Consider the following 15,815-nt stretch of genomic DNA (forward strand, 5'->3'; position numbering starts at 1 on the left):
CTAATTGGCCCTCATTTATGACTAATTCACATTTTTTTTTTTCCATCAAATTTTTGTTGAGTTTTCCCTCATATCATGGAATGTGGTTTCGAATTTCAGGAACTTTTGGCACATGGGGCATGCCTCAAAGTGGGCACAAGTGACCAAACAAAAAGGCATATATTTATGGGATTTATTTTATGAGTGAGTGATCACAGGGGGGAAAGGAACCAAAGAAAGGGAACATAATTTAATAAATCACTTGGATTATAAAAAATGAGAAAACCACATGTACATGTTTGTGCACAACATTAATAAATGGAGTGAAATGCATTTCCCTATATATATATATATATATATATATATATATATATATATTTTTTTTTTTTTTTTTTTTTTTTTTACCACAATAACTATAGAACTGCAATAGTAGATGATGGCCATAGTCACATTTGTCATACAGAATTGTGTTGGCTTATGGGTTAGGCTGGGATTTATCAAGGCAGGGGTATCACACGCTGGTCTAAATTAATTCCCACCCAGCACACAGCCTTGCTGTATTTATTAAGAGATGTACAGAGGCGGTCTGTGTACCCTAGTTGAAATGTCTGCTAGGTCTAAGGGAAGATTTCAACTGTAGTTTTCGCTTATTAGCAAGTGTAACCCATAACAAATTTGGTGAGCAGGGGAGACCACACCCCCTTTGGGCTAAACCACACCCCTTTGATTTAGCGAGTGTGGTGAAAAACTGAGAACATTTGCATCAATTTTGCTCACAGCTGGAGCTATCAGTTTTGTAAATTTTCTCAGTTTTTCACCAAATGCACAATGATAAATGTCCCATATTTTTGGTCACTACATTGTTCTCCATTTGGAACTCATTTTGCCCAGTATTTTTAGCCAAAACCAGGAGTGGAACTAACACAGAGAAAAACTATAATAGAAATACTTTTTTTCGTGATTTGAAGCCACTCCTGATTTTGGCTAAAATTATGATTAAAATAGGGACCAAACACTGACCAAAACACTACATGTGAATGTAGCCTTATGGCTCCACTAAGAGAGTATGTTCACACTGCGGAATTCCTGCAGAAATTTGTGAGTGGAATTCCGCGCATTGAATAGTGCCATCAGTGTGAATGGGTCTTCCGCAGCGGACAATTCTGGCACTGAAATTATTCCACACAGAGAATGAACATGTAAATTTTTTGTGCGGAATTCCCCGAGCACTGCATAGCCATCAATAGTGATGGCGCAGTGCCGTGCAGTCCTACCACTGAAGTATTTACAGCAGTGGCCAGACTGAATCTCCGCTCGCGGAATTCCGCAGTGTGATGGTACCCACATAGTAACCTGTGTAAGTTTGAGGCTGGTTGTGACTATAGAAAGTAATGAAATTCTGGTTGTTACCCCTTCTGCAAAATCATAATATTGGTGGATATTTCCTGCATTCTAAAGTAAATGTATGACAGGGTGATAGCACGGGACATAGTAGCTTGGGCTACTAAGCTGCAAACTGAAAGACCGTTGTGATTGACATCAATACATTTGCAAAAAATTGCTATAATTTGATTAATTGTTCCTGGATATTTAACCATTGTTTTTACTATATTTGTCAGCTGTATATCATGCTCAGAGCTGCAGACATGAGCAGACACCTGATAGCGAGATAAAATAAATAACACCTGGTTCCTAGATGATGGCTGTTTGCAAAGTTAAAATCATGTTTTCCTTCTAAGCTCAAGAGACATGTCGCATGCCCACCTCCTTCCTCCCCCACCCCTCTCAGCTCTGCATGATTAATGTCCAGCACACAGTGCTGAAAGCTAAACTCTGTGCATCAATTATTTAGAGCAGGAAGGGAAGGAGGAGGGAGGAGACATGTATATTGCAGCTCAGCACTGCATCTACGATTCTTGAGCTTAGAATTTAAACATGATTTTACAACTTTGCAAGCAGCCATCAGCTATCTAACCATGTCTGCAGTTTCAAGCATGACATTAAGTTGAAAGATTCTCTTTAGTTATGGTAATGCTGACTAAAAATTGAATTTTTACATGACACAGGGCTGATCTGTATAAATGGGTAACTATGAATGTGATTTTTATTCTTTCTTCCTTTCTACAATGTTCTTCCCAGAGTGTGATGCAACCACATGTGAACCTCCCTACAAGAATGTTGTACTGTACATCCACATGACTATGGCTCAGCTGCTGTTTGCTCAGACTGCAAATGGACACTGATGCCCTGTGGACATAGCATTACGCTTGCACAATATACTGGTTATTGGGTTTTCTGAATCTGTACAAAATTATATCATGATAACATTCTTCTTTTTTTGTTAAATCATATATACTGTAGTAATGCATATATATTTCTTGCTATATTTTACCAGAATCAATCCCATAGTATTTACTGAAACAGAATCCCATATAAAGGGTGTATAAAGTCCCTGCATGTTGAGAGCCATGAATACAATCACTCATAGTTATTGTGGTCATTACTGGCCACAATTTTCATAACATTTCTCTTTTTAAAATAAACTTTTCAATGATACAGAGAAAGGTCAATTAAAATAGGCAGTAGCTATGTTTTTAGGGTTTAGTCTGCTGTGTGGATGTTAAATACAGTATAATAAACAGCATTTCTTGTTACAAAAGCAGCTGTTCACATCACTTTTTGCTTCTTGTTTAAAGGGGAACTCCAGTGGAAAACAAATGTTTTCAAATCAACTGGTGCCAGAAAGGTAAGCAGATTTGTAAATTACTTTTATTAAAAAAAATCTTAATCTTTCTAGTACTTATCAGCTGCTGTATGCTCCAGAGAAATTTGTGAAGTTCTTTCCATTCTGACTAAAGTACTCTCTGCCGACACCTCTGTCTGTGTCAGAAACCGTCCAGATTAGAAGAAAATCCCCATAGAACAGTGGTTCTTAACCTTTTTTTGCCTGAGTACCCCTTGACAGCCCATTCCCAAAAAAATGTACCCCCCTATTAGAGACATTCTGTAATGGTTATAGTATAATTCATATGCTTTACTTTCCTCTATAACAGGCCCCCTGTTCCTCTCCCTATCTCCCCAGTCCCCCGATTTACAGGTGACGACTTATCTAACCACCTGGATCTGTGGAGTAGACCACCATTAAGATTTCTCCCATACAGGACCTCTCCACAGAACCAGCCAAATAAACATTTTAGGCTCCTTTTTGCAGTACAATACCCACCTATTTACAAACTCCCCATGTTTATTGTCACACACAGTAATCATACCCGCTTTGTGTCCCCATAAAGTTGTTAGGTACCCTCTGTTCCCCCCAATATAGCTGTATGCCCCCAAACTGCCCTCATATATAGTTGCAGGCCACCATACTGTCCTGCTTTGTTGCTCCACTTCTCCTCTGGTCTGGAGACCTATTGCTATGGCTCATAAGAGTAGGTCTCCAGTCTGCAGGGGCAGTGGAGCAACAAAGCTGATGGTAGTTACTGCCCACAGCAGCCCAGTGCCCGCTCTTCCCCTTTGCTGTCCTCCTGCTCTGCTCCTCGGTGCAGTGACGTCAGCCTACTATTTCTTTCAAAGTGGTCCAGACCAGTAACCAGTGGCTGTGGCTGCCATTACTGATTTATTTTCAAGTACCCCCTGGAGAACTGCTAAGTACCCCTGGGGGTACTTGTGCCCCAGGTTGAGAATCACTGCCATAGAAAACCTCTCTTGCTCTGGACAGTTCCTGACACGGAGAGAGGTGTCAGCAGAGAGCACTGTGGTCAGACTGGAAAGGACTTCACAAATGTATCTGTAGTATATCTGGGCTATACAGCAGCTGATAAGTACTGGAAGGGTTAAGATGTTTAAATAGAAGTAATTTACAAATCTGTTTAACTTTCTGGCACCAGTTTATTTGAAAACATTTGTTTTCCACTGGAGTTTCCCTTTAAAGGTATTCCTTCACTGGCCCAATGTAAAAATAATAATATAAAATAATATAAAATGATAAAACCATAATGTAGACTCTTTTTTTCTGCCCTGTTGAAGAACAGGATCCAGGCGGGTTTTGTGTACATCAAGGGGATATCCATGTAGCAGGATAGCCAGCCTACTCTAACCTGGTGTAAATTGACTTTTATGCTACTCTTAAAAAAACAGTACAGGGCCTTTAAGGAAAAAGTTAATTCACTAGTATTTGAGGGGTAACTAACATTGCCATGGTGACATGTTAGGTTTGTGCCAGATAATAATTCACCTCTGGTGTTAGCATTCCTGGACAGAAATATGTTGGCAAATAAGATCTCCTCCAGAAGGAAAAGACGTGGCTCTCCAGTACCAGCTAATGGAGGGAGCCACCTTATAAGTCAATAAAAAAAAAAATTAAAAAAACATTTGTAGCACATCCAACACAAATATTATAGATACAGTAAGTACACAGTTGCACGCTGTGGTGGATAAAATAAAGATGCAAATAGAAAAATTCCAGCAGCACACTGCTATTGCTTAGATATATGTATAATATGGCACCTTTTAAACTGCAATACTGCTAGAGAGAACTGGAGAGAATATGGAGCATACCATTTAGCCATGTAGTGTGTACCATCCCACCATGGTAAGGTGAACTCATTTTGGGACATAATAGCTGAGAATAGCTGGATCCTACATGCCCAGGAAAATATAGGCTTATTGCTGGCCCCCGAAATGGTACGCCTATAGTGTAGGGTCTGGACCAATGAGGTCACTGTTACGCCGAGCGCTCCGGGTCCCTGCTCCTCCCCGGAGCGCTCGCGGCGTCTCCCTCTCTGCAGCGCCCCGGTCAGGCCCGCTGACCGGGAGCGCTGCACTGACATTGCCGGCGGGGATGCAATTCCCATAGCGGGACGCGCCCGCTCGCGAATCGCATCCCAAGTCACTTACCCGTCCCGGTCCCCGGCTGTCATGTTCTGGCACGCGCGGCTCCGCTCCTTAGGGCGCGTGCGCGCCAGCTCTCTAAGATTTAAAGGGCCAGTGCACCAATGATTGGTGCCTGGCCCAATCAGCCTAATTAGCTTCCACCTGCTCCCTGTGCATATTACCTCACTTCCCCTGCACTTCCTTGCCGGATCTTGTTGCCTTGTGCCAGTGAAAGCGTTTAGTGTTGTCCAAAGCCTGTGTTCCAGATCATCTGCTATCCTCATTGACTATGAACCTTGCCGCCTGCCCTGACCTTCTGCTACGTCTGACCTTGCCTCTGCCTAGTCCTTCTGTCCCACGCCTTCTCAGCAGTCAGCAAGGTTGAGCCGTTGCCAGTGGATACGACCTGGTTGCTACCGCCGCAGCAGGACCATCCCGCTTTGCGGCGGGCTCTGGTGAAAACCAGTAGCAACCCTAGAACCGGTCCACCGACACGGTCCACGCCAATCCCTCGCTGACACAGAGGATCCACATCCAGCCTGCCGAATCGTAACAGTCACCTTACTATGGTGGAATGGTACACACTATTTGCCTGAATGATATGCTGAGAACCTCTATCTCTTCTCTGTAGCAGTATTGCAGATTAAAATGCTTAATATTATACATATAGTTTAGAATTAACAGTATGCTGCTGTCATTTTTCTATTTGCACCTTGTAAGTCAATGTAATTCTTGGTTTGGCAAAACGTTCTGACCAAAATACTGTTTGTGAACACAGCCGTAAAGGCAACCTGGTACCATAAAAATACTATCTCAACTATAAGCATAATGTTATAGAGCATTGTATGCATAGAAAGAATCATGACAGTAATAAATAACAGCAAAGATATATGTGTAATAATAACTTCATTTGTACAATAGGTTCAAATGATACCTTTCCATTAGAACATTGCTATTCATGTGACATGCAATTTCCTAAATGCTCATTAAAAACGTGTGCATTTAGGAAATTTTAATCTGAGCCATGTTTTTTTAAAATATTATTTACGTACTTTAATCCAGCCAATGGCAGTGCAGGAAACAGAATGTCTTGGCACTATATGAATCGAGCCATTCAGAGCAGCTGCTGCACACAGAACAAACATTCCCACGTGGGTTAATAGTTAAATTGGAACCCAAAATCTGCAGAAGAGGATGTCTGAAGCTGACACTACCAAGGGCGACAGGCGGAGCAGCAAGTATAGCACTTTAGACATGAAGGAAAGAAGAAGCTGTTTAGAAAAACTTGTTCTGAGGAACAGCCTGGCAAGGGAAACCCTGTCTGAGTTTTTTGGGACATGCCTGTTAGTAGTAAGTGGCAGCTGTTTTCCTGTTTCTTTATGTACAACTTTGCTGATGTGTGTATTTATTTGACTTGACGCCTGCTTAGTATATGCCTTACAGTATACAGAACTAAGACAGCACAGTACATGTTTATGTATAACTATGTAACTTGTGTATAGCTATGTTACACTGCAGAGCCTTTTATTTGCTTCAAAAATGTTTAGCATTTCTCCAATGTTTAAACTGTTGTTTTCTTTCTTATACTTTTTAATACACCTAATGCTGAGTCTAAGTAGATAAAAATACACCGGTGACATGTATAATACTGTTATCTAGATAATCATATCATTTTATCTACTTATGAACATGTTCTCATAATTATTATGTATAAATAAATAGATGATATTAATGTGTATGTTCAACTCTGGTGAACCTAGAGACGTTGTAAATACACAGCCATTCCTCAATTTCATAATCAATGCCAATAGGAACCATCAGATAATATACTCACCGGGTTGCGAGGAATCCTAATTAACTAATTCCCTGACACTAACCCATGACTTCATCAAGTTCAATTAGCCAGTGAAAAAAGACACATATAATATATATATATATATATATATATATATATATATATATATTTTATTATTTTTTTTTTTTTTTTATGGCTCCAATAAGAAACTGCTTAGTGTAAAATGTTACATGACAGTTATTTACAGTGAACCTGCACTTTAAGTTTAAATACCTACGTGGTTTTGTCACGTTAAACCCTTCAGACTTATGGCAAGGTAATTTTGGGGCCTTCACTACTGTTACTGAGTTTCCAAGAACCCCCTCCATGGTGCATAGCTATTTTTCGTTCTCTCTATTTCAGGGTGCGGGGTTAGAGATGTTTTGTTTGTTAGCAGTACTTACACCTAGATTTCCTTTCCCCTACTGCCTTGACCAATCCAATGTATGCCATTAGTGCTGGAGAAAGTGCACTGGACCGATCAAGCTGGCACTGGCACAGATTATTTACAGTACAATACTGTAGATGCATATAGGGGGAACAAGAAGGGTATTGGTTCACTGGCTTTGCAAGGTGCTTGGTCAGCAGAAAGGAAAACAACAACAGCAACTCACTGAGACAAGGGTTACATCACAAAAGCAGCCCTGGTCTGAGCAATGAACCGATGTTGTTGCAGCTGATGATGATGATAAGAGACACAAGAAACTGTTTCTCTGTACTTTATGGGTGTTCATAGATGAGAGGGAAGACTTAACTTTCTTTTTTAGACATAGTGTAGACCCTCTGGAGAACAGTGTGAACTCTCTGGAGGAGGCAGACAGATTGCTTACAAACAGTACTGGCTTTATTCCCTTCATAATACTATGTAGATACTGCTGTCACTTTCTTTGTACTGTGTTGGTCTCTCTTCTGCTGAATACAGGACAACAGAAAGTGGATAGCAATTTGCAGGGAAGTGAGATACCTACGCCAAGACTTTAGGGCCTTTTTCTGGGGTAAGGAGTCATTTTTGTTAAATGAATATATTTACAAATATGTTAAAAATCAAACACACCATCACATAGAGAAAATGTGGACAACAGTATTTATTTATGGTACTAAAAGTTGCAGAAATGTCTTTGTTGCGCAAAATGTGTGCAACTTTTTGCAGCAGTCCTTTTGACTAAATTGACTTGGCTACACACTTTTGCACTTAAACTTTGCAGCGGTAGCTGATTTATGAAATGTGGCTTTCTATAAAAATAAAAAAAAAAAGGTTGCAGTTTTGTCGCAATGACCTCATTTACACTACAAACCTACCCAGACATGGCTTACAAAACTTCCCGTGGACAGCATCTTAGAGAAAAAAGTTGCACAGTTTTTGCGCAAACAGGAAAAAGGTTGCAGAGGAAGAACCATTTCCAAAAAATGTGTGCTAGCACCAGATTTACCACATGCCATTCAACCATTTAATACATTTGGCACACATACAAAAAAAAATGGTGTGGAAAAATCGTTCCCCTACACCACCCTCAATAAACATCTCAATTTGTATTTTATATTGGCGTTTTTTTTTTTCTGCCATTTTCTTCCACCCAATTCTTCAAATAACATGATGAAATAACCACATGCCTTGTAATGAAACATTGCAAGGGCTTAAACACCAAAGTAATACAAACAAACAAACTAAAAAAAAGCACATTTATGAAAAAAAATCACAAAAACTGCATCTTGGGATGCCATTTTTGCTGCATTTTTTTCTTTTCAAATAAATGAAATAATAATAATGCCACGCTAAATTTCTGTGTAGTCCAAGCCTGACAGCTATGTGCATGGGTGGGTTCTATTTGTAATGCTACCTCTTCATTGTTGAGAACAGATACAGAATAACGCATTTTAGGAACATAGGACTTTTAAATATGTTTTTTTATTTTTAAAATTGGCATCCAAGGAGACTTTACCTTAATGGTTAACAATTATGGATTACCGTTCTGTCCCTACAGGACTATTATTTGCTTTGAATCCTTTTTATCAACATTATGTATTTGCTCACTTGAACGCTGCCCATTTCTGCTGCTCTGCTATTTTCAGTCATGTGAATATTCTGTTTTGTAACTTCCTTTATTTTTTTAGAGTGCCAGAACAGCACTTCATACATAAAAAAAAAAAAAAAAACATCATATAGTCCAAAAGGTCGAATGCAGTAATCTTTATGGGACACGTACTAACAGAGACAGATGTAAAAACTTCTAAAATAGTGTTTCCCAACCACTATTTTAGAAGTTTTTACATCTGTCTCTGTTAGTACGTGTCCCATAAAAAAAACTTCTAAGCTTCTAAAATAGTGTTTCCCAACCACTGAGCATCCAGCTTTTTGCACAACTACAACTCCCAGCATGGCCGGACAGCCTATGGCCGTCCGGGCATGCTGGAAGTTGCAGTTTTGCCACAGCTGGAGTTACCCTGGTTAAGAAAAACTACTTTAAACACACATTTTAGCATTTGTTTTATTCTGTATAGTTGTTTTTACAGTAAAGTGACTCATGTATTGCTGGCACAAAAGTAAACCTTATTCAGAAACATGTTCAATTGTGCCCGAATGCCCATCCTCATGGCAAGTTATAACAGGTTCATTTCTTTAGACAGAGTAGTGTTTTTTTTTACTTCTCAGATGTTAGGGTCATATGAACAGACCAAAGGACTCATGGGCCCTATCCCTGAACTTTTGTTGCTTTTGTCCTGAGCTTTATTTACCGATACTAAGCCACAGTTTACCCAGCCTTACAAATACAGGGCATTGAACTATGCGGGTATTATGCCAATAGGAACAATAATATATAGGGAGTATAAAAAGATACTGCCATATCATGTACTTTACCTCTTAATCCTGTTGCTGGCCCTTGTCACAGTTTTAACCCCTTAAGGACCGGGGTTTTTCCCGTTTTTTGCTCCTTGCCTTTAAAAAAGTCATAACTCTTTCAATTTTGCACCTAAAAATCCCATATGATTGCTTATTTTTTGCGCCACCAATTCTACTTTGTAATGACGTCAGTAATTTTGCCCAAAAATCTACGGTGAAACAGGAAAAAAATTATTGTGCAACAAAATTGAAAAAAAACACAGTTTTGTAAATTTTGGGGGCTTCCGTTTCTACGTAGTACATTTTTCAGTAAAAATTACACCTGATATTTATTCTGTAGGTCCATACGATTAAAATGATATCCTACTTAAATAGGTTTGATTTTGTGGGACTTCTGGAAAAAATTATAACTTCATGCAGGAAAATTAATACGTTTAAAATCGTCATCTTCTGACCCCTATAACTTTTTTATTTTTCCACGTATGGGGCAGTATGAGGGCTCATTTTTTGCGCCGTGATCTGAAGTTTTTAACGGTGCCAGATTTGCATTGATAGGATTTATTGATCTATTTATTGGTTTATTTATATAAAAAGTGACCAAAAATGCACTATTTTGGACTTTGGAATTTTTTTGTGCGCACGCCATTGACCGTGCGGTTTAATTAATGATATATTTTTATAATTCGGACATTTCCGCACGCGGTGATATATGTTTATTTTTATTTACACTGTGTTTTTTTTTTATGGGAAAAGGGGGGTGATTCAAACTTTTAATAGGGGAGGGGTTAAATGATCTTTATTCACTTTTTTTTTTTGCAGTGTTATAGCTCCCATGGGGACCTATAACACTGCACACACTGATCTTTTGCATTGATCACTGGTTTCTCATAGGAAACCAGTGATCGATGATTCTGCCGCTTCACTGCACTGCTCATGCCTGGATCTCAGGCACTGAGCAGTCATTCGGCGATCGGACAGCGAGAAGGCAGGTAGGGACCCTCCGGCTGTCCTGTAAGCTGTTCGGGATGCCCCGATTTCGCCGCGGCTATCCCGAACAGCCCACTGAGCTAACCGGCAGTTTTTACTTTCACTTTTAGCCGTGTGGCTCAGCTTTGAGCGCGCGGCTAAAGGGTTAATAGCGCACGGCACCGCTATTAGCAGCGGGTCCCGGCTTCACTATGACGCCGGGCCCGCCGTGATATGATGCCGGGTCACCGTGGGACCCCGCGTTATATCACGGGAGCGGGACCAAGGACGTACTCGCTCTTGCAGACAGGTGCGGTTGCAGTATAGAGGCACGGAAACAGGACTATTCAACTCTAAGATCAGTGTTTTATTCACACTTGGCACACAGCAAACAGTCTTTAAATGCAGAACAAAGGAAAACATAACAAAAGTCCACTTGTATTCCTTAGGTGTTTGTTCACACCTGAGTCCATGCCATGCGGCATCAAGCAAGTCTTTTCCAAGCCCCCAAGCAGTCTGCTGACCAGCTTCCAAACTCTCAGGGAAGAACTCCACACTTAGCTCTCTCTGGCAGTGTGAGCTGAAACTAACAAATCCCCCTCAGCTGGTGAGGCAGCCTAGCTTTAAGGCCAACAAAAGATGGCCTGGATTGTGGGGAATGGCCCCCACCCTACATTTGACCATTCCCACTAAGAGCCATCCCAGATTGGCCTTCCAGCCATACTACGGCCACAGTGTCAGTCTGCATAGCAGCACGGACACTGAATTAATACCGGCTCTTACTTCACCAAGGCCAGGAGCCTTGGTGACACATATCGACCGTCCACTATTAACCCTTCCACCTTCTCACAATATATATATATATATATATATATATATAATTTCACAGGGGTCCAGTCCCAGGGGAAAAAAAGTGTGTAAACTCTTCCATGGGAATGTTGTTCCTGATGTGAAAAAAGGCGCAGGAACACAGTTTCCATGCATTCCTGCAGGACTTGAGTGCTGGTACCTCACATAAGTGAGTCCACCCCTCAGATTTGTAAATATTTTTTTATTTATTTTCATAGGACACTCTAGTCCAATGTAAAGTAGTGAGTGCACAACCTGTATAACAGTGGTTTATGTTGTGTCCCCTCAAAATAACTCAACACTGCCATAAATGTCTAAACTTGTGTCAACAAGAGTGAGTACACCCCTAAGTGGAAATGTCCAAATTGGACCCAAAGTGTCAATATTTTGTGTGTCCACCATTATTTTCCAGCACTGCCTTAAGCTTCTTCTTCATGAGGTTCAACAGAGCTTCACAGACTGTCGCTGGACTCCTCTTCCACTTCTCCATGACAACATTACGGAGCTGGGAATGCTCCACAGATGCTCAATAGGGTTTAATTCTGGAGACATGCTTGGCCAGTCCATCACCTTTACCCTCAGCTTCTTTAACAAGGCAGTGGTGGTCTTGGAGGTGTGTTTGGGCTGTTATCATGTTGAAGCACTGCCCTGTGGCCCAGTCTCCGAAGAAAGGGAATCAAACTCTGCTTCAGTATATCTGAATACATGTTAGCATTTATGGTTCCCTTAATGAACTGTAGCTCCCCAGTGCCAGCAGCACTCATGCATGCCAAGACCATGAAACTCCCACCACTATACTTGACTCTAGATAACACACACTTGTGTTTGTACTCCTCACGTGGTTGCTGCCACTCACGCACACCATCTAAACCAAATACGTTTATCTTGGTTTAATCGGACTTAAGACATGGTTCCAGTAATCCATGTCCTTTGTCTGTTTAAACTGTTTGCAGGCTTTCTTGTGCTTCATCTTTAGAAGAGGCTTCCTTCTGAGACGACAACCATGCAGACAAATGTGATGCAGTGTACGGTATATGTTCTGAGCACTGACAGGCTGACCCCTCACCCCTTCAACCTCCGCAGCAATTCTGCCAGCACACATATATTTTTTATGTTTCTATGGGTATGTTATTGCACAGTGAGGCCATATTCCGATACATATTTTTTCATCTAAAACATTCCCAGTGAAGTACAGGGCAGAAAGCTGCAGATTTTGATATGGAATTGCCCTCCATGGGGCTAATCACTGTACTGTCAACCCAATGTGTTTTCTGTTCAGAATAACTTACATGAGTATAACATATATTTCCTAATATATCAAAAATATTCTAAACATCATTGGACAGTATGGCCAAAGACATAGTAGGTGACCAATTTTTGTCCATCTTTATTTTGTGTAGTGCTATGTGTATGTGCGCCAATCTTACTAAATGGTCTCCAGACATTTCATAAATTTTGTGCAGGTAAACATTTCCTGAAATTTCACTTCAGTACTACATGTGCACAAAATTGCACAACATTTTGCGACTTTTTACCACAAAACAAAAAAAAACTGTGCAAAATGAATAATACATTGGTTCCTAAGTATCTTGGTGACAGGAGCAGAAGTTATCATTTTTAGTATCTTGGATGTAACAATTATTAAGCAGAGTATAATTGGTTGGATCTATAATGTTACTTATATAGCAAGTTTTTTTGTAGGAATTGTGCAATCGTAGTAGTATTTTGTACAGTTAATCTGAGGTGTTATTTTTGTAAAAACAAATAGTACAAATTGATCCACAATTTATTTACAGAAAAATTTACCAACAGACTGCCAGCCTGCAATTTGCTATGATATGTGGAATTCTGTTTTTATTCTGATTGTACAACAATAACTACAGCATGTATCTTCAAGTGTTCAGTGGAAGCAGCCATAAATGATGAAAATATGTATCATTATTCTCATTGCATTGCAAGTGACTTTAGTAATAATTAAATCAATTAGACGCAACTAGAGAGCCAAGTACAAGACCTCTAAATGCCTTCATAGAGTTATGTTACTCTGTTCCTAAGAACACACTTGTGAATTTATAAGATGGACATTTGTAAACTATCTACAGCATAGGGGGATACAAACATCTGTTTGTTGGGGGGCCACTTCTTGGACTCCTGCTTCTGCACTTTCTCTGAGCTACATGACAATAATGAGATAGTCAATAGTGTTACTCGGGAATATTCGCAATTTGAATTTTATTCGCGAATACAGCATGTTCACAAATTTGAGAATATTCGCAAATATAGCACTATATATTTGAAATTACGAATATTTGCTTTTTTTTTCACAGTACATATCACAGTGATCATCCCTCTCTGCTTCCAGCTTGTGTGGTCTAAAGAAGGCTCTAATACTACTGTGTGAGACTGGCGTGAAATATTGTGAATTCAAATATGGCCTATGCCGCTCAACACTCAATAGTCAAACATGCATAGTGACACTCAAAGTCTATGGGACAGTAGAAGACAGCCAAGTACTGTTACTGTTAGCTCCATCAACAATAAATGGAGAAGAATAACACCTGCCTAACTGTGATGACCAATAAAAGTGATAGTAGGGGACCATCCATGGAGCAGGATATGTGATAAATGACCATTGTAGGAAAACCCCTTTTAAAGTATCTTGACCAAAAATAACCCTAGATAAAAGACTCCATTACCATAGGTACTGGAGTGAGCTAATATGCTGGTTGTATGTAATCCATCTATAATAAATACATTTGTGCATTGAAAGTCTGGGATCAGTTTAATTTCCTTAGGATTTATCCCTTATGGACCTAACAGACAATTAAAATTCTCATACTTTATGGGGAAAATACAAATAAGGCTGGGTTCACACCTAAAACAAAAAGAAAAAAAAATGATAATAATTTAAATTGATTGTGGATTCAGCATGTCACCCAGTCAGAGGCCATATGCCCAGCAGAGGTGAGTGAAATGAGTGTTCGGGTCCCATCTGAAATGAGGCCACCTCCGCGTGGTGGATGGGGGACATGTTTTGATCAAAGAGTGCGCTAAGAGCCTCCATTTTTTGACCAAGAGTGCTGCTGCAACCTTCTTTTTTGTATACTCTGTATTTGCCACAGCAGCGTGCACAGCTGTAGGCCCCCTGATTAAAAAACACTTATCTTTTGAGCTTATTTGTGCTGCAATGGATGGGGTGGCTGATGTGTGGGAGGGAGGAATGTAACTTCACACTTACAAGCATGGAACTATGGGATGTGTAGTTTAAGAGATCAAACTCCAACAGGAAATACCCAGATAGCCTGGCAGGTTTGTACTAAAATCACCTTATGGTGGATAACCCCTGTATCTCCATGTTCATATGCCATTATTCTGAAAAGTAGCTCTAAAATTAGGTCAATTGTAGTTTAAAGAGAAGTATACAAATATGATAAAGCAAAAATATAAAAAAAAAATTGACTTGTAATTTTTCTTTTGAATTTAGATTTTCACATGTTGTAGTATTGCTACAGCTGTTCTCAACTATGGATCTTCTGGAGGAATCCTGGGTGCTACTGTTGGCTGTTCATTGGCAGTCACTATGGCAATCTACGCAAGTGGAGGAGTGTCAGGTAATCAAATGTCATAATGTAACACCCTTTATGAAATGTTAAAATAAAATCAGTTTTATACCTATAGTACATAATAACTCCAAGGGACAGCTTTTAGTAAGCATTCATAGTGCCTAAAGATTAGAAGATTATTATTTATCAACAGGTTATCGAAATGGCTTTCACAGTATGGTAACTGGTCAACTATACCAAAGAGGAATATAAGCTATCTCATATATATGAAAATGCCCTTTAACCTTTTCACTACCATGAAAATACTGGTGCTCTATGTCTCTATGCATGGCTGCGGGGGACCGATGAATGGAAGCCCAAATGTGTTAAAGAGTAGCTCCCAACCCCCTCCCTGCTTTAATTTTTTTCTTTTTACTATATAAAAAATGCCTTTTTGTCTTCCTGGTAGTGTGCTCACTACCAGGCAGACTTTCCGAGCAGGCACGAAGTCACTGATGCTTGCTGGGGGGGCCGACTTCCGCCCTTGGTTCATCTACACAGGGTGCCTCCAGCTGTTTCACCACTATAACTCCCAGCTTGCCGTGACATCTATTGGCTGTCAGGGCATGCTGGGAGTTGTAGTTGTGAAACACCTGGAGGCACCCTGTGTTGAAAACTATAGGTCAATATGTTAGGGACGCGCTGCCCCGCTACCCCCCCCCCCCCTGGTATTAAAACCCCGAACCCCGCTCTGTATGTAGCAAGGAATGGAAGGGAGAAGGTGGTGCTAGCTGACAGTTTGGTGTGATGAAGCACCTGGAGGGTTAACTCCTGTTTGGCTTGGGACTTCATGACACAAGGTCTGCTGGGAGGGGCCCTCTTTGCAGGTCACTTCAGCGCTAGGAGAATACTGCAAACACAGATAAGCTGA

General features: G+C 40.3%; 1 protein-coding gene across 1 annotated transcript in view; it reads left to right on the top strand.

Annotated features, from left to right (window-relative positions):
• The first annotated feature begins 6,003 nt into the window (after window positions 1-6,003).
• The window catches only part of AQP9 (aquaporin 9), a 31,590-nt gene continuing 21,778 nt past the window's right edge, over window positions 6,004-15,815 (top strand). Inside the window, exons 1-2 of the mRNA XM_056572423.1 lie at window positions 6,004-6,204; window positions 14,827-14,953. Of these exons, the coding sequence (XP_056428398.1) occupies window positions 6,049-6,204; window positions 14,827-14,953 (283 nt within the window). The 5' untranslated portion in view covers window positions 6,004-6,048. The remainder of the gene's footprint in view (window positions 6,205-14,826; window positions 14,954-15,815) is intronic.

Source organism: Hyla sarda, chromosome 4, assembly GCF_029499605.1.
Source record: "Hyla sarda isolate aHylSar1 chromosome 4, aHylSar1.hap1, whole genome shotgun sequence".
NCBI lineage: Eukaryota > Metazoa > Chordata > Amphibia > Anura > Hylidae > Hyla > Hyla sarda.